Below are 23,057 nucleotides of genomic sequence, written 5' to 3'. Positions count from 1 at the left end.
TCTTAATGTACCTTTCCTATGTCCGGAGCATTTAACTGGGATGTTGTCATTGGTTCATGTTTCTCACATTTTTTTTGCTATTTTTTGGTTATAAACTATGTTATTTGTGTTCACAATTGAATAATTTCACAATTGATATGTCAGAGCCTTTTATAGCTGACCTCACGGTATGTTTTGTAGTCTTTTTAACTTAATTGATTCAAGCGTCACTGATAAATCTTTTGTAGACGAAACGCATGTCTAGCGTTAATACGATGGTACCTATGATAAATGTATTGTTAGACTGAAGGGTAGAGTTTATTCAACCCTTCTTCCAATTATTCTTTTTAAATACTTCTAATTCGTACAAAGAATGGCACTGAACAATCCAAAGTTATTTACCATATTGTCTAATTTTATTTAATATTACAAGTTTAAGTGATTTTTAATAAGCTAGTTACACATACATTGGCCTGAAATGTTCTACAAAGTATTGGAAAATCTATATATTAACATGTCTTTGGCAAATGTAACCGCCAAGCAAGCCACCATGGTCGCACCAGACGGCATGGAACGAGTACTTTCTAGCTGCATAGAAAAACATACAATCTTGTGGTGCTTTTAGTGATCCATTGGGTTCCCCGTTATCAAAAGCAAAGTAAGTCATTTTGACCATATCTCCATTATGCTTAATCCATCTCCAATCACCCCCAGGCGTATATCTGTTGATGTTACGTCCACCGACATAATAGTGTACACCTGAGAAAAAAAAATACAACACAAGTATAGTGTACATATGTAATCTACCTCTAACATTTTGATTTTTCACGATATCTGATCAGGAACACCTTTATACTTGTTAATCTATCTTTCTGATAGTTTTCTCTTTGCAAAATAATAATTGTTCAGGCGTTTTCAGGCGTTTTTTCCAGAAGTTATAACATTTAGTCAACATTTAGTTTCAAAGTTTTTAGAACCAGGTTGAAGGCATCACTGTGTTTTTGAGATTAAGAAAAGCAACGAAAGCATTATGACTTTGATTTTGATGTAATTTTGACTGTGATTGTACTGATTTTGTGCCATATATATGGCTATCTCATATCCTTTGTTTTTATATTAAATAACACAAAACAAAGCTAGTGGGGTTCATTTTTGTAAGTGTTTATTATTTTGTAAATCACTATTAAAGGTATCAGGATTATAATTTAATACGCCAGACGCACGTGTTGTCGTATACACAAGACTCATTAGTGACGCTCAGATCGAAATAATTATACAGCCGATTTACAAGTTATGTTGTGATTAGTTATCAAAGGTATCAATATTATAATTTAATACGCCACATCAGTGACGTTCATATCTAACAAGTTATAAAGCCAAACAAGTCCAAAGTTGAAGAGAATTGCGATCCAAAATTCCAAAACAATGTGCCAAATATGGCTAAATTTGTTTATTTTTTGTCATCTGTTGCCTTTTTTTTCATGCCATTCTTTTATTAGTTTCTTACCCGTTACTAACTTCTGGGTTTATATTTAGCTTATTTATTACACATTTTAGTTGTGGGTAAATAGAGATACAGGTATTCGCTTTAAGGTAACACGATAACGAATGACGTTACGCCACGAGTTATCGTTCCTGACGTTATCGAATAACGTTCGCACACAAAGAGATTTCAAATAATACAAAAAATATTTTTGGTAACTATGTGACATTTTTAACGGAAACTTTTTCTAGGTGCAGAGTGCCAAGAGTTTTGATGCAATATGTAACAGTTAACTTATTTGACATAGATTTATTCATGAACTAGTATATTATAAGATTCACGTGGAACCAACCAGTTCAAGCAAGTTTGAAGTATATATTAAAAAGAAGATGTGGTATGACTGCCAATGAGACAACACTCCCAAGAGACCTAAATGACACAAACAATAACAACTATAGGTCATCGTACGGCCTTTAATAATGAGAAAAGCCCATACCGCATAGTCAGCTATAAAAGGCCCCAAAATGACAATGTAAAACAATTCAAACGAGAAAACTAACGGCCTTATTTATATATAACTATGAACGAAAAACAAATATGTAACACATAAACTAGGTTGGTCCCCTCCGTAAAACATTCAGTATGCCTATGGAATATACAAATAATAACCAAGAATTTCAATAACGGCCGGGAAACAGACATAAACAAACCACACCCACTGAAATACAATATGCTCGTTTGGTGTGAAAATCAGACAAAATTAATTTCAATTCATTTGAATGAAATTTCTATGAGCGGGACGAAATATTTCATTATTGCATTACTAGGAAATTTACGACCCCCGACAGGGGAAATGAAAATAAAATAATCACGGTCATTCAGATTCCGACACATATTTTGTTTTCCATTTCTCTGAGTAGGAATAACGTTACATTCTGTATTCAATAACGTCACACGTTTTCGGCCAAATTCTAAGGGTATCAATCAACTTTGAAGTCATTTATCTCAAAAATAAGGATGGTGACATATAAGTTTCTATACGTGTATGGATTCAGTATGCAATCCTGGATATTATGTTAGTTTTTTGTTTTTCTCCGTATATCTTTGTGTAATCATACGTTTTTTGATTGAGTTAAGTCTGCTAATTGATATTTTATCGTATGTTTTTATATGTTGTGATGTTATGCTATTGTTTCAGAAAAAGGGAGAAGGTTTGGGCCCATTAAAACGTTTAATCCCGCTGCAAATGTTTGCACCTGTCCTAAGTCAGGAATCTGATGTACAGTAGTTGTCGTTTGTTTATGTAGTATATACGTGTTTCTCGTTTCTCGTTTTGTTTATATAGATTAGACCGTTGGTTTTCCCGTTTGAATGGTTTTACACTAGTAATTTTGGGGCCCTTTATAGCTTGTTGTTCGGTGTGAGCCAAGGCTCCGTGTTGAAGGCCGTACTTTAACCTATAATGGTTTAATTTTTAAATTGTTATTTGGATGGAGAGTTGTCTCATTGGCACTCACACCACATCTTCCTATATCTATATAGCCATCCATTGGAAAATATAAAAAAGTAAGCCGAAAAATAGCCATTTTCCCTATATACCTAAGTAAATTTGTCGCCAAAATTGACGTTTTCTTATGAAAATACCAAGAAAACAAAAATGGTGACCCCCATTTTTTATTACATATTCCGATGTAACTCGATTCAAAGAACACGTGTGCCAAAAAGTTTGGAAATCGGGAGATATGCCATTCGGTATCGTGTTACCTTAACTGACATTCTCTTATAGAATTTTGATTGATCAGTAATTTTCGTTCATTTATAATTGTATATTTAGTTTAGGGAGCTACCATTTAACTTTTATAGAGGGGATAAGATGTAAACGTTGTTATGCATTCTTTTTTAAGTTGTAATGTCTGTCCTACCTTTTTTGTTTCACTCAATTTTTTTAAGTTGATCCTGACGTTTTTTTTACTTAAATTGTCATCCTAGCTATTATTTGCAAAAGTGTCTCCTCTTGCCTTTCTTTTTGAAAAAAAGTGTCTCATCTTGTCTATTTTGCAAAGTGTCTCGTCCTGCCTTTTTTTGAAAAGTGTCTTATCCTGCTTTTTTACAAAGTGTCTCATCCTGAATTTTTTGGCAAAGTATCTCGTCCTGACTTTTTTAAAATTTCATCCCAGTCCCCCCACCTTAAAATCAAATGGCAGCTCCCTTACCTGTCTTCATTTTTAAGAGTTCGAACTTCATCAACATCGCTTCACCTAGGGTGTCAAAGGTCGCCAGGTTGTCACCACGGTGTAAACATTTTGCCTGCAACATAAAAATGAACAGCGATAAATAGGTGTAATTGCACTACAAAAAAGTTATTTATTTTCTTAAAAGAATAATAACAGCAAGAAAAGATCCGTTTATCAGGAAGCTTTTCATCTTGTATTTTCTTTTTTTACCTATTTTCATTTATGTATTGATCTATATCTTGTATGCATGTTTCAACTTTTCTGTAACTTTTGTATTACGTGGTTTTATGAGAAATGTTTTTACCATAGAACCGCAGTAAATTTAGTCAGCTATTGACGTTTTAGTTGGTTGTATTAATTTGCATAACATGTACTTGTACCGTATGTAGACGACTTAACGGGAAAGGTAGAATCACACAAATACCGAGGTCCGAAGAAAATTTTAAAAGGAAAGTCCGTAATGAAATAGCAAAATCAAAACGTAATACACATCAAACGGATGGATAATAACTGTTATATTCTTGACTTGGTACATACATTTTCTTACGTAGAAAAGTGGATTGAAGTTGTTTTTATAGCTAGCTAAACCTCTCTCTTATATGACAGTCGCATCAAATTCTTTTATATTGACAACAATACCCGAACAAAACAAACAGACACAATACGTAGAAATGTCACTATTAAGGATACACTAGTCAACATTAAGTCATAAACATGATATATGAACGTAAGAAAAAGTAGTCGTATTTGATTTATTTATACCTAGTTGAAGTGAACGAAGAAATTTAGTTATACGTCAAACATTTTCAAGATTTACAGTTCTTTATTTGAATACAGTATCTTGGCCTTGTAGATATTTTTATTTCGTTTTCTCCATAAAATAACTTACGAAAGCAGCATCACCAGAAACAGTATCGTTTATTATAATAAAACATCCGTTGCCTATTCGACGATAAGGGGAAATGCATTGCTCTACAAATATAAAAAAGCATACATGTAACAATACTATCGACATAAAAGCAATACATTCATAACAAAATGCACCAAAAAATAAATAAAGCAATAAATTTAATATTAAGTAGGGCACCGGAAAGTATATCATATTTTGAAACTACTAGCATGTACTTAATTAGAATGACATGTCAGATATCAGATGTATAAATCTAATACATATTGAACTTTCATATTTGTTAGTTTGAACGTTCTTAATGAAAGTAAATCGAAAACAGCACCTCAGACGCATGACAAGTATACATTGTACTTTTCCCATGCATTTAGATACACTCGATAAAACACAAAAAGAAGAAAGCAAAATGAATATTTGCCAGACATAGATATAAATATAAAGATAAGACCGTTGTTTTTTTCCGTTTGAATGGTTTATCACTAGTACTTGTTCGGGCCCTTTATATCTTGATATTCGATGTGAGCCAAGGCTCCGTATTGAAGACCGTACCTTGACCTAATACTTTTATAAATTGTTACTTGGATAGAGAGTTGTCTCATTGGCACTCATACCACATCTTCCTATATCTATATAAAGCATTTGTCTTATCTTTTAAATTATTTGCGATTCATACTCAAATAAATGTTCCTGATGAAATATGTTATTGTTATATTTTTTCCTATTTTGAAGGAACAAACGAGCTGCTTTTGAAATGTAAATTCTCCAGAATGTTCACCTTCTATTTGATATTTCGTACGGTTTAAACTTTGTAGCTACTTTATGCCCTCTTAAAGATTAAATCAACTAATTGTTCATGTTTGAAGATACCTTTTTATCAGGTTGAAAAATACCTATAACATACATGTAACTATCTTCTTATAAGATACATTTATGAGGGGAAATACATTCATATCTTAATTAAAAAATTTGATTTTATTACGAAATCATTTGTTGATATCATGGATAGAACTTTTGATCGAAGTATTGATGACGGCAATAAAGGGTACAACAACGTCCAGTGACAACGCCTATTCGAACTGATAAATGAATGGAATGTACGCGACAATGTACATTTTTTCAACCAAACACCACACACACAAATAAACAAACAAATTGACATCATTCTATAAGTGTTCAGTTTACCTGTAGATGCACATTTGAATGTCAAAAGACATGACGTGAAAAATAGAACAAATCTCATCTCAGTTCTCTATCAATTGGAACCCTATAAAATAATAGAAGAGTTTATAATTGCCTCGTTATAAATGCCTTAAAGAACACATACTCATAAGAAACACACTTACAGTCGATGCAACTGTTGGTGGACATTTCGTCCCCGACGGTATCACAAGCCCAGTAGTCAGCTCTTAGGTGTTGACATAAATATCAAATATATTGGCTTTATAAATTTTTTGATATGAGCCTCACTGATGTGGCGTATTCAATTATAATCCTGGTTCCTTTGATAAATAATCACAACATCACTTTTAAATGGAAGTCTTTTTTTATCCATGTTATCATTTGAATACGAAACAAACAAAACTTATTTGAAGCAACTCATGCATAGTCACTTGAAAACAAATATATAAAAAATACTAAATGATAGTTGAACATCTGTTAACCTAATGAACAATCTTTAGTGCAAATGAGAAACGATGGAAGGTTACATGATCTTACAAAAATATACATCAAAACAACTGTTTGTTGTATAATAATGGCTTCCTGAATACTGCTGTTTGTAATTTATAACACCAATTTTTGTCTGAGTTTTTACTAAGAAAGAAAAAAAGAGCAAGTGATCTTACCTGAAGCTTGTGATAATTCTGTTTACACAATATTTAAAGAACAACCAAATGATAAGTTTAAAAAAAAAATGAAACTTCACATAATTTTTGTTTAATTTAATTTCTTCTATAAATGATAATTGCATTCACTTTTCGGGGCAGACTTTGATACCCTCTGCTTTAGTTCGGATTTTTTTTTCAAATCTAGAATAAAAAAAGATATTAAGTAAAGGTTTTCAGTGTACTGATGTTTGCCTAAGTGGTCATGATTTAGTATGATATTGTAAATATAGAATTAATAGGATAAAATCAACATATATATACCCTCATACCCATGTTTCTGAAACTTCCAAATTTGGCCGATATTAGTAAAAGATGTCATATTTGAGTTGCCTAAACTTTTAAAGCAACGGTTAAAATATTTTAAAATGTATACAAAATGTTAAGCTTGGCCTAGTTTATAAATGAGAGAAAAACATTAAAATTATACCACAGGCTTTTTGTGAAGTACAGTGTTGGGTACCCCATTAAATTACCGAAAAATACAAAAAACTTTGTTGTTACACAAAAATATGTTATGATTGCTATTCATACGTGAGATATATATTCCCTAATTAAATTTATACTTAATCGAAAGCTCCTAATAACGTGTAAGACAACAATCTGAAAATCATTTTTTCCTAAAATTATTATAGGTTGAAAAAATCTAATTGCTTGCAATGCATTTATTTGTTCAATAAATACAATATTATTTTTATTCGATCTGATATGTTTTTAGTTTGTCACAAATGTATCTTACGTTAAGGCTGCTGAAGTCAAAATAAAGACTATTCAAAATAAAGACAATTCAAAATATATTTAGCAAATTTGTTGCATGTTTAACCTCCGATATTTTTTTTATATAAGCAGACGCCTTTTTGTAATACACACTTTTGTTTACGTTAAAATTTATATATGCTGTTTGACAACAAAAGGATCACAGAAGGTCTTTAAGACAGACTAACTAAATAAAATATTGACTATTGTCAGGTGTTATGTATCTACAAATGCAAAACTCTAAAAGATGTCATTTCGTTCATTCAATAGTTGTTGTCGCTAAAATATCGATTATATTTGATAAAATGTTGCATGTATGTGCTTGTCCTCACTAGTAAGGATACTTTGGTTCAAATTCAGCTAAAAGACAATATCTTTTACAGGTAGAAAAGTACTAATATGTCGATGTACATTGAATTACTAAAAAATATTTTTAACCAAAATGTAGTTAATATATAAAAATTCAGATTTATATTTCAATAAATAGGTCAAATGCTCGAAATAAATGTCTGGATTAAATTCGTTTTTTAATAAAGTCTATTGCAGGTTTATAACTAGATACGTCAGTCGGGCTTTCTTCTTCATAAGACTCGTCAGTCTCGCTCAGATGAAACATAGTAAGAAAGCCGAACAAGTAGAATGTATAAGAGCATTGGGGACCTACAATTGCCAAAAAATGTACCAATTAAATGTATTCTAATATATACTTCAGAAAAAACCCATTAGTAATTCGAATAATTCATACTTTTGCATATAGAAAATTTAAATCAATTACAACATAAAACAGCTTCCAATTGCTTTTGAGCATTTCCATATGCTCAAGTCAATGGGTGTTTCGGATAAGCGAGATTTCTGAAATAAGAATGTTTGAAGGCAACACTTTTTAAAAGATGAACTAAATACAAAACTGTATTCAGACCTAATTCTTTTTTTTAAATAAAGCATTATTTAACTGTTAAAATAGCAGTAGTTATTTTATCATCGTAGTTAGGACAATGATAATAATAAATAATTGAAGTATCATCGTTTAGACATAAGGAGAGAAACTAATGTTATCCTAATTTGGATAGAATACATAATACACTATCAAGGAATAATATCTGTTCTTATCCGAATTCGGATAAGAAGAGTACATGACGCACAGAGTTTAGTATGCAGTGTGAAGATCCTTATCCAAATTCGGATAAGGACTTGTATATTTAATTTAAAAATAAAGTCGTCTTAGTCGTTATCAGAATTCGGATAAGAAGAAAAACAAATTGTTCATAGGAGATTTTATTTAATTTTATTTTCCGAAATAATGTTACCAAACAAATCGTTTAATCATTGGGTTCTACAACTATTTCATTTGTCATTGGTAAAGGCGAGTTTGTTACACTGCAGTAGAAAAAATACCTCCTTGTTTAGCTGACTATGCGGTATGGGTTTTGCTCATTGTTGACGGCCGTACCTGTAGTTAATGTTTGTGTCATTTTGGTCTTTTTGTGGGTAGTTGTCTCATTGGCAATCATAACACATCTTCTTTTTTTTTATAGTATCTTGAATATTTCAATACGATTGTTTATCTCCATTCATTTAATCATTTTAAGTATCCTTTAACTATGAGTATGCATCATTTGGCTGTTAGTGGTTTGCCAGTAAACACATTATTTATATTTTTAAAGTTTTAATATGTTAAGAAATAGATAATTAAAGCCGTATGATAAGAGATTTGAAAAGGGGAGGGGAGGGAGGCGTTTCACCTTCCTAGAATATGTTTGGAGTTGAATAGGTAAAAGGTGTGGATGATGCAACAGTATACGAAGCATCTCAAGAAGGTGGAGGTGATGCTCCTCTCCCTTAAATCCGCCTCGGAGTTAAGAAAAGTTTTTAAGTATATATGAGCACATTTGTTTAATTGAGTTTTGCATTTGCTTGTCTTTCTGTGTGTTTTCAAACATGACGATTCGACCGAATCTAGTATTTTATTTAAGGTTACAAGAGCGCAATTATTTGTTGACATTTTACCGGCAAGTTTTTTTTAACTTAAGATTGTACTCAGAATAGTAAAATTGAGAATGGAAATGGGGATGTGTCAAAGAGACAACAACACGACCAAATAAAAAAAAACAACAGCAGAAGGTCACCAACAGGTCTTCAATGTAGCGAGAATATACCGCATGCGGAGGCGTCCTTCAGCTGGCCCCTCAACAAATTTATGCAAGTTCAGTGATAATGAACGCCATACTAATTTCAAACTTGTACACAAGAAACTAAAATTAAAATAATACAAGACTAACAAAGGTCAGAGGCTCCTGACTTGGGACAGGCGCAAAAATGCGGCGGGGTTAAACATGTTTGTAAGATCTCAACCCTCCCCCTATACATCTAACCAATGTAGGAAAGCAAACGCATAACAATACGCACATTAAAATTCAGTTTAAGAGAAGTCCGAGTCTGATGTCAGAAGATGTAACCATAGAAAATAAACAAAATGACAATAATACATAAATAACAAGTTGTCAACAGACTATTAGCAGTTAAAACTGACATGCCAGCATGTCTATGCTATACGGCTTCTGATTTGTTAATACAGGATTTGAATTACATTTAATCGAAAGCTGATCCAATTAGGTATAAAAATTGCCGAAAATCATTGTCATATATGATACAAAGTTTAGAAAATATGTGTAATTTCTGCACGTCTTCATTAAAATATGCTATTAAAAATGTGCCTTTCTCATTCGGCGAAAAAAAGAGACGATCTTTTTTCAATTGCATTTTAAGTCAATTTGAGCCGCATGACCCTATATTTTTTTTGTGGTTGTAATGCAACATTGGCATTTCTAGTAACAGGAACTGCAACACGTTTTTCTCTAGTTTGTGTAATCTTCGAGAAAAAAAATGCGGAACACTAGTGTGGTACCCTTTGGAAAATGAATTACGAATAATTGCGCTCTTTTAACCTTAAGATAATCAGTACACTATTTATTTCTATGATTATATATCAAAAATGTCAAACTTGTAAAATTATTTTCAAGACCAAATCAAAACCGGATATAATAGTTTATAATACTAGTAGATAATTCTGTAACCTGACTGTTTTAGCTTTAATATGATAAATAGTATCGTCAAATAATTGATACAGCTCGTTGTTATATAATTTGAGCATCTGATTACTATATGTCGTTGTATGTTGCTAATTAAATAGTGTTTATATAATTATTTACACTTTACTTGAAAATAAAAATTATACATGTTTTATATATAAATAAACAAATTCTTTACCTTTTGAAACGAAAACAAAATATGTTTAATTAATTTCCAAGTTGGACAAGAACAAGACTCGGTCACAAACTTTTCCTGATTCGTATACGCATGTACAGATACAGTACTCTGACGTAGCTTCCCTTGTATTTCGGTGACCTAAGTTTGAACGACTTTTTGAATTTTTGTTATCGTAACAGCCTCATCTGTTTAGTGTTAATGCCAATGAATCATTACGCTCTCGGTTACGCTGCACCTAGAATGAAAAGCGGGAAAGGGTATACCTAAAAGTAATTGCATTTGGACAAATCCCTTAAATTGATTTAGTATTAGCAAAACAAAAATCGAAAATTATTTTCAAAAAAGTTTTCAACAAAATAAATCTGACTATTTCCGTAGCGAAGATTTATAAAAGTTTCATCTTCTCCATTTGTACGTACATATAGCTTTTATGCCCACTAGGTACAAATAAAAGACACTTGCCTAAGGATGCCTGGGCCAAAATACTAAGGTTGGTAAAGTTACGGAACTTTTTTTAGATCCAAAGTTGGGGTAGGGTGACCTTACCGCCCCTCTTCTTTCGTTCATAAAATTTTCCCTACGGCGAAGCTAATTTGCCCACTAAGTACAAAGGATAGACACTTGCATAAGGTTGCCTGGGCTTAAACATCCAGGTGGGTAAAGTTACGGAACTTTTTTTTTAGGTCCAAAGTTGGGATAGGCTGACCCTACCAACCCCCTTCTTTCATTCATCAAATTTTCCTTACGGTAAAGCCTTTTTTGCCCACTAGGTACAAAAGATAGACACTTGTCTAAGAATGCCTTGGCCCAAATACCCAGGCGGGTAAAGTTTCGGAACTGTTTTTTTGAGGTCCAAAGTTGGGGTAGGGTGACACTACTATCCCTCTTCTTTCGTTCATCAAATTTTCCTTACGGCAAAGCTTTTTTTGCCCACTAGGTACAAAATAGTAATCAAAAGTACCAGGATTATAATTTTATACGCCAGACGCGCGTATCGTCTACAAAAGACTCATCAGTGACGCTCAGATCAAAAGCGTTAAAAAGCCAAATAAATACAAAGTTGAAGAGCATTGAGGATTCAAAATTCCAAAAAGTTGTGCCAAATACGGCTTAGGTAATCTACTCCTGGGGTAAGAAAATCCTTAGTTTTTCAAAAAAAATCAAAGTTTTGTAAACAGAAACTTTATAAAAATGACCATATAATTGATATTCATGTCAACACCGAAGTGCTGACTACTGGGCTGGTGATTCCCTCGGGGACGAAACGTCCACCAGCAGTGGCATCAACCCAGTGATGTAAATAGTAATCAAAAGTACCAGGATTATAATTTTATACGCCAGACAAAAGAAAGACACTTGTCTAATGTTGCCTTGGGCCAAATACCCAGGCGGGTAAAGTTTCGGAACTGTTCTTTTAAGTCCAAAGTTGGGGTAGGGCGACTCTACCATCCCTTTTCTTTCGTTCATAAAATTTTCCCTACGGCAAAGCTTTTTTGCCCACTAGGTACAAAGGATACACACTTGCCTAAGGGCGCCTAGGCCCAAATGCCCAGGTGGGTAAAGTTACGGAACTCTTTTTTAGGTCCAAAGTTGGGGTTGGGTGACACTACCATCCCCTTCATTCGAATATAAAATTTTCCCTACGGCAAATATTTTTGCCCACTAGGTACATAGGGTAGACACTTGCCTAAGGTTGCCTGGGCTTAAATACACAGGTGAGTAAAGTTACGGATCAAAGTCCAAAGTTGGGATAGGGACTTTGCTTTGAATTAATAAAGGGGTTGATAGGTCACCCGAGCACAACTTTGAACCTCAATATAAAAAGTTCCGTTACTTTACCCACCTGCATCTTTGGGGTCAAGCTAGCCCAGTGAATTGCCTATCGAGTGTACCTAGTATGATCCAAAGCTTTACCGTAGGGACTATTCTATGAATTAAATAAGGGGAATGGTAGGGTCACCCGACCCCAGCTTTGGACCTCATAATAAAAAGTTCCATAACTTAACTCAACTGGATTTTTGGGTCCGGGCAAGCTTAGGCAATTGACTATCGAGTGTACGTAGTGTGGAGAAAAGCTTTGCCGTAGGGACTTTGCTATGAATTAAATAAGGGGAATGGTAGGGTCACCCGACCCCAACTTTGGACCTCATAATAAAAAGTTCCGTTACTTAACTCAACTGGATTTTGGGGTCCGGGCAAGCTTAGGCAATTTACTATCGAGTGCACCTAGTGTGGAGAAAAGCTTTGCCGTAGGGACTTTGCTATGAATTAAATAAGGGGGAAGGTAGGGTCACCCAAGCTCAACTTAGTACCTCAAAACAAAAAGTTCCGTAACTTTACCAAACTGCGTCTTTGGGGTCAGGCAAGCTTAGGAAATTACCTATCGAGTGTACTTAGTGGGGACAAAAGCTTTGCCGTATGGACTCTCCTTTGAATTAAATAAGGGGGATAGTAGGGTTACCCGACCTGAACTTTGGACCTCATAATAAAAAGTTCCGTAACTTTGCCCACCTGGGTCTTTCAGTCCAGGCAAGCTAAGGCAATTGCCTATCGAGCGTACCTAGTGTGGACAAAAGCTTTGCCTTAGGGAATTTGCTATGAATTACATCAGGCAAATGGAAGGATCACCCGACCTCAAATTTGTACCTTAAACAAAAGTCCTTAACTTTACCCACCTGGATCTTTGGGTCCATGAAAGCTTATGCAATTGCCTATCGAGTGTACCTAGTGTGGACAAAAGCTCTGCCGTAGGGACTTTGCTCTAAACTATTTCAAGGGGATGGTAGGGTCTGCCGACCACAACTTTGGACCTCAATATAAAAAAAATCGGTAACTTTACCAACCTGGATCTTTAGGTCCAGGCAAGCTTAGGAAATTACCTTTCGAGTGTACCTTGTATGGACAAAAGCTTTGTCGTAATGACTTTGCTATGAATTAAATAAGGGGGATGGAAGGGTCACCCAACCCCAACTTTGGACCTAAAAAAAGTTCAGTTACTTTGTCCACCTAAAACTTTGGGACCAGGTAAGCTTCGGCAATTGCCTATCTAGTGTACCTAGTATGGACAAAAGCTTTGCCTTAGTGACTTTGCAAAGAATTAAATCAGGGGGGTGGAAGGGTCTACCGACCCCCAACTTTGGACCTAAAACAAAAGTCCTCAACTTTACCCACCTGGATCTTTGGGTCCATGCAAGCTTAGGCAATTGCCTATCGAGTGTACCTAGTGTGGACAAAAGCTTTGCCTTAGAGACTTTGCTAAGAATTAAATCAGAGGGGTGGAAGGGTTACCCGACCCCAACTTTGGACCTAAAAAAAAAGTCCTTAACTTTACCCAACTGGATCTTTGGGTCCATGAAAGATTAGGCAATTGCCTATCGAGTGTATTTAGTGTGGACAAAAGCTTTGTCGTAGGGACTTTGCTATGAATTAAATAAGGGGGATGGTAGGGTCACCCAAGCTCAACTTTAATTGAACCTCAAAACAAAAAGTTCCTTAACTTTACCCAACTGCGTCTTTGGGTCCAGGCAAGCTTAGGAAATTACATATCGAGTGTACCTCGTGGGGAAAAAAGCTTTGCCGTAATGACTTTGCTATGAATTAAATAAGGGGGATGGTAGGGTCACCCGACCCCAACTTTGGACCTAAAAAAAGTTCTGTAACTTTGCCCACCTTGGTCTTTCGGTCCAGGCAAGCTAAGGCAATTGCCTATTGAGTGTACCTAGTGTGGACAAAAGCTTTGCCTTAGGGAATTTGCTATGAATTAAATCAGGGGGATGGAAGGGTCACCCGACCTCAACTTTGGACCTAAAATAAAAGTCCTTAACTCTACCTACCTGGATCTTTAATTGGGTCCATGAAAGCTTAGGCAATTGCCTATCGAGTGTACCTAGTGTGGACAAAGGTTTGCCTTAGGGACTTTGCTATGAATTACATCAGGCAAATGGAAGGATCACCCGACCTCAAATTTGTACCTTAAACAAAAGTCCTTAACTTTATCCACCTGGATCTTTGGGTCCATGAAAGCTTAGGCAATTGCCTATCGAGTGTACCTAGTGTGGACAAAAGCTCTGCCGTAGGGACTTTGCTCTAAACTATTTCAAGGGGATGGTAGGGTCTGCCGACCACAACTTTGGACCTCAATATAAAAAAATTCGGTAACTTGACCAACCTGGATCTTTAGGTCCAGGCAAGCTTAGGAAATTACCTTTCGCGTGTACCTTGTATGGACAAAAGCTTTGTCGTAATGACTTTGCTATGAATTAAATAAAGGGGATGGAAGGGTCACCCAACCCCAACTTTGGACCTAAAAAAAGTTCAGTTACTTTGTCCACCTAAAACTTTGGGACCAGGTAAGCTTCGGCAATTGCCTATCTAGTGTACCTAGTATGGACAAAAGCTTTGCCTTAGTGACTTTGCAAAGAATTAAATCAGGGGGGTGGAAGGGTCTACCGACCCCAACTTTGGACCTAAAACAAAAGTCCTCAACTTTACCCACCTGGATCTTTGGGTCCATGCAAGCTTAGGCAATTGCCTATCGAGTGTACCTAGTGTGGACAAAAGCTTTGCCGTAATGACTTTGCTATGAATAAAATAAGGGGGATGGTAGGGTTACCCGACCCCAACTTTGGACCTAAAAAAAGTTAAGTTACTTTGTCCACCTACAACTTTGGGTCCGGGTAAACTTTGGCAATTGCCTATCGAGTGTACCTAGTGTGGACAAAAGCTTTGCCTTAGAGACTTTGCTAAGAATTAAATCAGAGGGGTGGAAGGGTTACCCGACCCCAACTTTGGACCTAAAACAAAAGTCCTTAACTTTACCCAACTGGATCTTTGGGTCCATGAAAGATAAGGCAATTGCCTATCGAGTGTATCTAGTGTGGACAAAAGCTTTGCCGTAGGGACTTTGCTATGAATTAAATAAGGGGGATGGTAGGGTCACCCAAGCTCAACTTTAATTGAACCTCAAAACAAAAAGTTCCTTAACTTTACCCAACTGCGTCTTTGGGTCCAGGCAAGCTTAGGAAATTACATATCGAGTGTACCTCGTGGGGAAAAAAGCTTTGCCGTAATGACTTTGCTATGAATTAAATAAGGGGGATGGTAGGGTCACCCAAGCTCAACTTTAATTGAACCTCAAAACAAAAAGTTCCTTAACTTTACCCAACTGCGTCTTTGGGTCCAGGCAAGCTTAGGAAATTACATATCGAGTGTACCTCGTGGGGACAAAGGCTTTGTCGTAATGACTTTGCTATGAATTAAATAAGGGGGATGGTAGGGTCACCCGACCCCAACTTTGGACCTAAAAAAAGTTCCGTAACTTTGCCCACCTTGGTCTTTCGATCCAGGCAAGCTAAGGCAATTGCCTATTGAGTGTACCTAGTGTGGACAAAAGCTTTGCCTTAGGGAATTTGCTATGAAGTAAATCAGGGGGATGGAAGGGTCATCCGACCTCAACGTTGGACCTAAAATAAAAGTCCTTAACTTTACCTACCTGGATCTTTAATTGGGTCCATGAAAGCTTAGGCAATTGCCTATCGAGTGTACCTAGTGTGGACAAAGGTTTGCCGTAGGGACTTTATCCTGAACTATTTAAGGGGATGGTAGGGTATACCGACCACAACTTTGGACCTCAATATAAAAGTTCGGTAATTTTACCCACCTGGATCCTTGGGTCAAGGCAAGCTGATGAAATTACCTATCGGGTATACCCAGTATGGACAAAAGTTTTGCCGTAGGGACTTTGCTATGAAATTAATAAGAGGGAAAGTAGGGTCACCTATCCCCAACTTTGGACCTAAAACAAAAGTCCTCAACATTACCCACCTGGATCTTTGGGTCCATGCAAGCTTAGGCAATTGCCTATCAAGTGTGTCTGATGTGCACAAAAGCTTTGCCGTAATGACTTTGCTATGAATTAAATAAGGGGGATGGTAGGGTCACCCCAATTCAACTTTGGACCTAAAAAAAAGTTCAGTAACTTTGCCCACCTAAAACTTTGGGTCCAGGTAAGCTTTGGCAATTGCCGATCGAGTGTACCTAGTGTAGACAAAAGCTTTGCCTTAGGGACTTTGCTATGAATTAAATCAGGGGGATGGAAGGGTCACCCGACCCCAACTTTGGACCTAAAACAAAAGTCCTTAACTTAACCACCTGAAACTTTGGGTCCATGCAAGCTTAGGCAATTGCCTATCGAGTGTGGACAAAAGCTTTGCCGTAGGAACTTTGCGCTGAACAATTTAAGGGGGTGGTAGGGTTTGCCGACCGCACCCTTGGACCTCAATATAAAAAGTTCGGTAACTTTGCCCACCTGGATCTTTGTGTCCAGGCAAGCTCAGTCAATTGCCTATAGAGTGTACCTAGTGTAGAGAAAAGCTTTGTCGTAGGGACTTTGCTATGAATTAAATAAGGGGGGTGGTAGGGTTACCCGACCCCAACTTTGGACCTCACAAAAAAAAGTTTCGTAACTTTACCCACCTGCTACTTTGGGATCAAATATAAGAGAACTTCGACACTACTGAGACACAACACAAAAATGTAACACACACAGAAATGAACTATAATGTAACAATGGCCAATTCCCTGACTTTGTACAGGGCATTTTATGAAAATAAATGGGGGGTTGAACCTGGTTTTGGGGCAAGCCAAACCTCCCTCTCTAATGGCAGTGTTAATTTTAACATAAATTGACAACATTACAAGACGTCAATGGTACAAATGTGTCTCCAGATGCGCATTTCGACAATCAATGTCTCTTCAGTGATGACCGAGGCCAAAATAATTGAAAATCAAAAGCTTACTAAAAAAGCTATCAACCAAAAAGGACAAAAAGAGAGCCAAAGTCGGGCAAGGAATCAAAGCTTTGCAACAGAGAGATACGTATATTCTTTAATATTGAATTATTTCAAAAATTTTGTAACAGCAAATTTCAAATAAAAACGAAAAATCCATATTTCATACCAGTACCGAAATATTAGCTACTGGGATAGTGATACCCTCAGGGACTACCAGTCCACCAGCAAAGGCATTTTAGGGAAACACTAACAACTAAATTCATTTCTTCAACGCTATCAATCAAATTATTTTTTCCAAGGTATGGAGGAAATCAGAATTCAAAATATATATTTTTTTCTCTGAAAGCTTACTTTTTTATGGGAAAACAAATACCCCCTTTCATTCATTCCCGAGGTAAAGTAACATTCTCGAAAAAGAATGAAACAACACATACCCCCCTTTTCATTCATTCCCTAAGTAAAATAACATTCTCGAAAAAGTATGTGAAAAAAATATACTCCCTTTATTTATTCATTTCCTAAGTAAAGTAACATTCTCGAAAAAGTATTGGAAGAAAACATACCCCCCTTTTCATTAATTCCCTTAGGAAAGTAACCATTCTCGAAAAAGTTATTTTCAGTTGACGTGTTCGTCCTATTTGTAATTACTGTGTTAAAATACGTGAGAGAAACTTCGCGCCTTCATTTTTAGTGCTTTGACCCTTAATTTGTGATTTATTACACATTTTAGAATTTGGGAAGTTTCAAGGTTATCCATCTTCAATGAGAATTAACCGAGTTTCTTTCTGTATCATAGGTGGTTGTCAGAATGTTATGAACTCATAATTTATACATTTCTTGAGACATCGACCTTGTAATTTCTCCATCACTGATTGTTTGATTACATGTATATCAATTTTACAATTAAGTAAATTTAAATGGATTAAAAAATATGCATGCAAATGATCATGGTATATTAAGTTATGTATTATATTATACAATTTAGAATTATTTGTTTACGTAGAATATGTGTTTGTATATATAGTTATATATAAACTATAATGTTATGTTGTTTTAGTTTCTTTGCAAATAATTTTCAAACTAACTTCCCTTGTATTGCTACAAGTCAATTCCCCTTCTTTTACCTCATTCTTAATTATAGCATAACATTGATATAGGGGCAAAATTGAAAAAAGGTGATAAGAAGAATATACATGTTGCAAGTTTACTAATACATATGTGAGAGTAGAAAATTAAGGTCATTTACGAAACTTTTCTCTTTAGCTATCAAAGTGACATGTTAATGAGGTAAGATAAGCCAGTTCACATGATTATCTCATGAAATATGATTCTTACGTTTGTTGAGGAAAAACCTTTATACAAACCTATGAATTTTGTAGATTTTCAAGACATTTTTTTAAATGAATACTTAGGCAATTTTATAGGTTTATGAGGTTAAAATCAATTACATCATTTTGACATTCACTTGTTTTATCATTTTGGTTTGAGCAGATATGAGTTATGCAGATTAAAACAATAAAAGTTATCAAAAGTACCAGGATTATAATTTCATACGCCAGACGCGCGTTTCGTCTACATAAGACTCATCAGTGACGCTCAGATCAAAATAGTTAAAAGGCCAAATAAATACAAAGTTGAAGAGCATTGAGGATCCAAAATTCCAAAAAGTTGTGAAATACGACTAAGGTTATCTACTCCTGGGGTAAGAAAAACCTTAGTTTTTCGAAAAATTCAAAGTTTTGTAAACAGAAAATTTATAAAAAGGACCATATAATTGATATTCATGTCAACACCGAAGTGCTGACTACTGGGCTGGTGATACCCTCGGGGAATATAAGGAAACTATTGATTTTGCGATATACCAGCTATATTTATCAGTATTTGATTTATAGCAAAGGTTTGGCATTTATTTTCAATTATTATTTCAATATTTTAATTTATAATTCGGGAACAACCACTGAACTTCAAAAAAGGGGGGAGGGGTTATAGACACTCTTCCGACGAAGTCGAAGGGGACTTCATGGTTTTTTTTTCTAGAAAAATATTTTTTTATCCTTAATATGCTTGGGATAAAACTAATCAGGCAAAACAGATGACCAAAAATATATATTTTGAATCCAGGTTTACTTCCTTCCTTATACTAGTAATGTTAATTATCTTAAAAAAAATCAAACAAAAAAAACAAACCTCCCTTTTTAGCTAACTTGACCCGAAGGATTTCTCATTACTTGACGTCCGTCGTCCGTCGTGGTCGTTATTTTATTCATTTTGAATTTCTTCTAGAGATAATACAGACACATGTCTTTTTTTTGTTTTTAGAAACAATGAATGGAATGAAACCAGACATTACATGAATATTCCTTATGAGGTGTTGATTAAATGTTGTTACTTTGTAGCCGATCCATCATATGAAATAGCCGCCAGCGAGGACATCGTTCAACATCGGACAATTTGAAAATACATACACATGTCTTCTTTTAGAAAACCACTGAAGTTGTTATTTTAAAGCCGATCAATCCATGATGGCAACAAGAGAAAGATATATAGTTTAATATGAGACCCTATGGGAAATACACGTCGTACTTTTTAAGTGAACTACTAAATGGAATAATATAAAACAAAAAAGAATGTTCTGCTTAATGAGGTGCTGGCCCAGTGTTGCCACTGTGTAGGCAAAATGGCGTCGTTTAGTCTAAATGGCAGTTAAAGGATGGCTATTTGATATCTTAGGTGAGGATTTAGATTGATTGGTGTTCAACGCTAGTTTCAACACTATTGGGCTATTCTGTGGTGGTCAGTTCAAATATATAGATGGAGGATTGGGAAAGGAAAAGGGCATTATTATTCATTTTAATCTAATCTAATCTTGCCGTTTTCAGATCTTACCAGAGAACAATATTCATATATAAAATCCTCCTACCCCCCCCCCCCCCCCCCAAAAAAAATGAATAAATATCAAAACGTTTTCATTTAACACATATTTAAATTGATTGATTGTTTGCTGATAATTTGTTACGCCCGGTGACAAATATTTCATTCATTTTTATAAAACACGAGTTTAAAGTCAAGGTACATGTATGTAACTAAGAGATGTGATATGATTGCCAATGAGTCAATTATCCACCGGAATTTAAATATGAAGAAAATGTAAGCAATTTAGGCAACTGTAAGGCCTTCAACACAAATGACAAAACAAGATGATATAACATCCTCTATAGAATGCTCGACATTAAAAGTGTGAAGCAATTCAAACTAACAAAAAAAAAACCGCTCTAATTATACATAACCAAACAATTTACAAATATCAAATACGAGTCGAGACCAACGACAAACACTTAACTAAAGGTTCCAGACTTGGGACAATCACATAAATCAATAGGACAGGGTTAAAATAAAAACTGAAAAGTGGCATCTCTATACAGGAGAACAAGTTACACAGAAATAAACAGCTATAACCATTGGATGACCTTCAACGATTAACACAGTTCAAACTGCATAGTCAGCTGTAAAAGGCTCCTAAATTGCAATGGTAAACCAATCTTGTTTTAATGTACAAAAAAAAATGAACAACAAATGTGAAACGTACATGTACATAGCAACAAACGACAACCACGACAATCCTGACTTGGGACAGGTAAAGACATACAGAATGTGGAGGTTTAAACATGTTAGCGGGATCCCAACCCATCCCTTAAATTGGACAGTGATGTAACAGTACACCCAGCCCTCCCCGAAGCTACGACAGTGGTATAACAGTACAATTCAACAACAATCTTCAAAAATCATTTGCAATTAGATTAACTCAAAAGATCAATACGTGACACACACAAAAAACATAGTCTGACAAACGTCTGGTATACATTGTATACTTGCACATAGATCCATAAACAATAAAAGTTTTTGAAATGAGGTTGATCCAAAGGTTTCAGCCATCTAAATTTTGCAATAGTAATAATATTTTGGACCAGGAGATTTTTTCGAGGACCGCAAGAGTTAATGATTCTGATAACTTTCCGATAACTAAATTACTTTATTTCATAGAAATCCAGTTTGGTTGCTTAAAAACAAGTTTGGATAGACACGAGTTCCTTATTTATCATATTCCAGATAAACATTGACGAAATTGTATGCAGTTTATTTTTCTTAAAAATCTATTTTTTGTTTAGAGGGGAGGGGTAACCTGATTGGTTTAGCAAAATTGAGTTACAGGAATTCACAAAGAAAAATGTTACGAACACTTTTAACAGCCATTTCTAATGGACGTATCTTCCTTTTCTAAAATTTTATTTACCGTAAACTTCAATAATGACATTCAAAATAACAAAAATCTGCTTATATTCGACGGCAAATTAAATTTTGGTTTTTTGATCTTCCGTAAATTTTGTCCAGAAGAGGTGTAAAGATGCATTATATGTACTTCTTTTGCCTCTTCACTAGAAGACATTCTAGAAATGTAAAAAAAGAGACAACAGCTTACCTTTCCGGAGCACCTGAGATCAAACCTAGTTTTTGGTGGGGTTCGTGTTGTTTATTCTTTAGTTTTCTATGTTGTGTCATGTGTACTATTGTTTTTCTGTTTGTCTTTTTCATTTTTAGCCATGGCGTTGTCAGTTTGTTTTAGATTTATGAGTTTGACTGTCCCTTTTGGTATCTTTCGTCCCTCTTTTGTCTATAATTCTAAACCTTGATTTTAATTTGCAGTTTTTTAATTTATTCGTGCTGTTGAAATATCAAAACTTGCATATTCGTAAATTATTGTTATGGTAAAAAAGTCAAACTCATAGATCGAAAAAAACACTGACAACACCATGGCCAAAAAAGACAAAAAAAAAATTAAAGTACACAGGACACAACAAAGGAAACTAAGGACTAAGCAACACGAACCCAACCAAACACTTCGGGGATCTGAGATTCCTCGGAAGGGTAAGCAGATTCTGCTCTACATATGGCATCCGTCGTGTTTTACTCATGTTTTTTCAAACACGGTAAATAGTCTAACTCGGTAGGTCACATCCGTAAAAAGGGAAGATGAACGTAGCTACGACTAAAAGAACATAGCCAATATCCTCTCTGAATAGGTTATTCCATAACGATCAACACAATCTTGATGGCGTCTATAAAGGGAGTACCTTAATTTCACCATTTGAAACTCTTTGTTTAATACAATTAATACTCTCAAAATTTCACAAAATTAATCGCGCACGCAAATGAGTTGGTTTACCAGAGTTTTATGGTCTTAAGCTTAAATGCGATTTTGTTAATGAGGACTGTTTCAGCAAAATGTATTAAGGTCATGTTTTTCTCTGGCTGTTTATGACGTCTTTACATTAAATCCATTGTATGTTGGATGTGTACGAGTTAAGTGTTTAGTCTTAGAGGCATGACTTTTTATTAGTTGTTAGTGGCTTTGAACTAGCTGTCAGATAACTGCGAGTACTCTCAGATCTGTTCATTGAGTCTTTTTGTGTCGGGATACATAAGTACCCGGCCACATCCACTTTTATTTTTTGTCTATCTGATGAGTTAGGTCTTTTTCAACTGATTTTTAAAGTTGGTTTCTTATGTTGTACTGTTATACCACTGTCTCAGGTTGGGATGAGGGTTGGGATCCCGCTAACATGTTTAACCCCGCCACATTATTTATGTATGTGCCTGTCCCAAGTCATGAGCCTGTAATTCAGTGGTTGCCGTTTGTTGATGTGTTACACATTTGTTTTTCGTTAATTTTTTTACATAAATAAGGCCGTTAGTTTTATC

At 35.1% G+C, this 23,057-nt stretch overlaps 1 protein-coding gene across 1 annotated transcript; it reads right to left on the bottom strand.

Annotated features, from left to right (window-relative positions):
- Positions 1-372: 372 nt before the first annotated feature.
- LOC134694055 (uncharacterized) lies at positions 373-10,637 on the bottom strand. The gene is made up of 5 exons (XM_063555049.1): positions 10,510-10,637; positions 5,786-5,867; positions 4,586-4,668; positions 3,676-3,769; positions 373-738 (listed from the first exon to the last, which is right to left on the bottom strand). Exons 2-5 carry the CDS (start codon positions 5,841-5,843, stop codon positions 482-484), a joined length of 492 nt encoding a protein of 163 aa, XP_063411119.1. The 5' UTR covers positions 5,844-5,867; positions 10,510-10,637; the 3' UTR covers positions 373-481.
- Between the last annotated feature and the right edge of the window lie 12,420 nt (positions 10,638-23,057).

Source organism: Mytilus trossulus, chromosome 13, assembly GCF_036588685.1.
Source record: "Mytilus trossulus isolate FHL-02 chromosome 13, PNRI_Mtr1.1.1.hap1, whole genome shotgun sequence".
Taxonomy (NCBI): domain Eukaryota; kingdom Metazoa; phylum Mollusca; class Bivalvia; order Mytilida; family Mytilidae; genus Mytilus; species Mytilus trossulus.
Note: the sequence above shows the minus strand (reverse complement) of the source record. Positions and strands in the feature narration are given on the sequence as shown.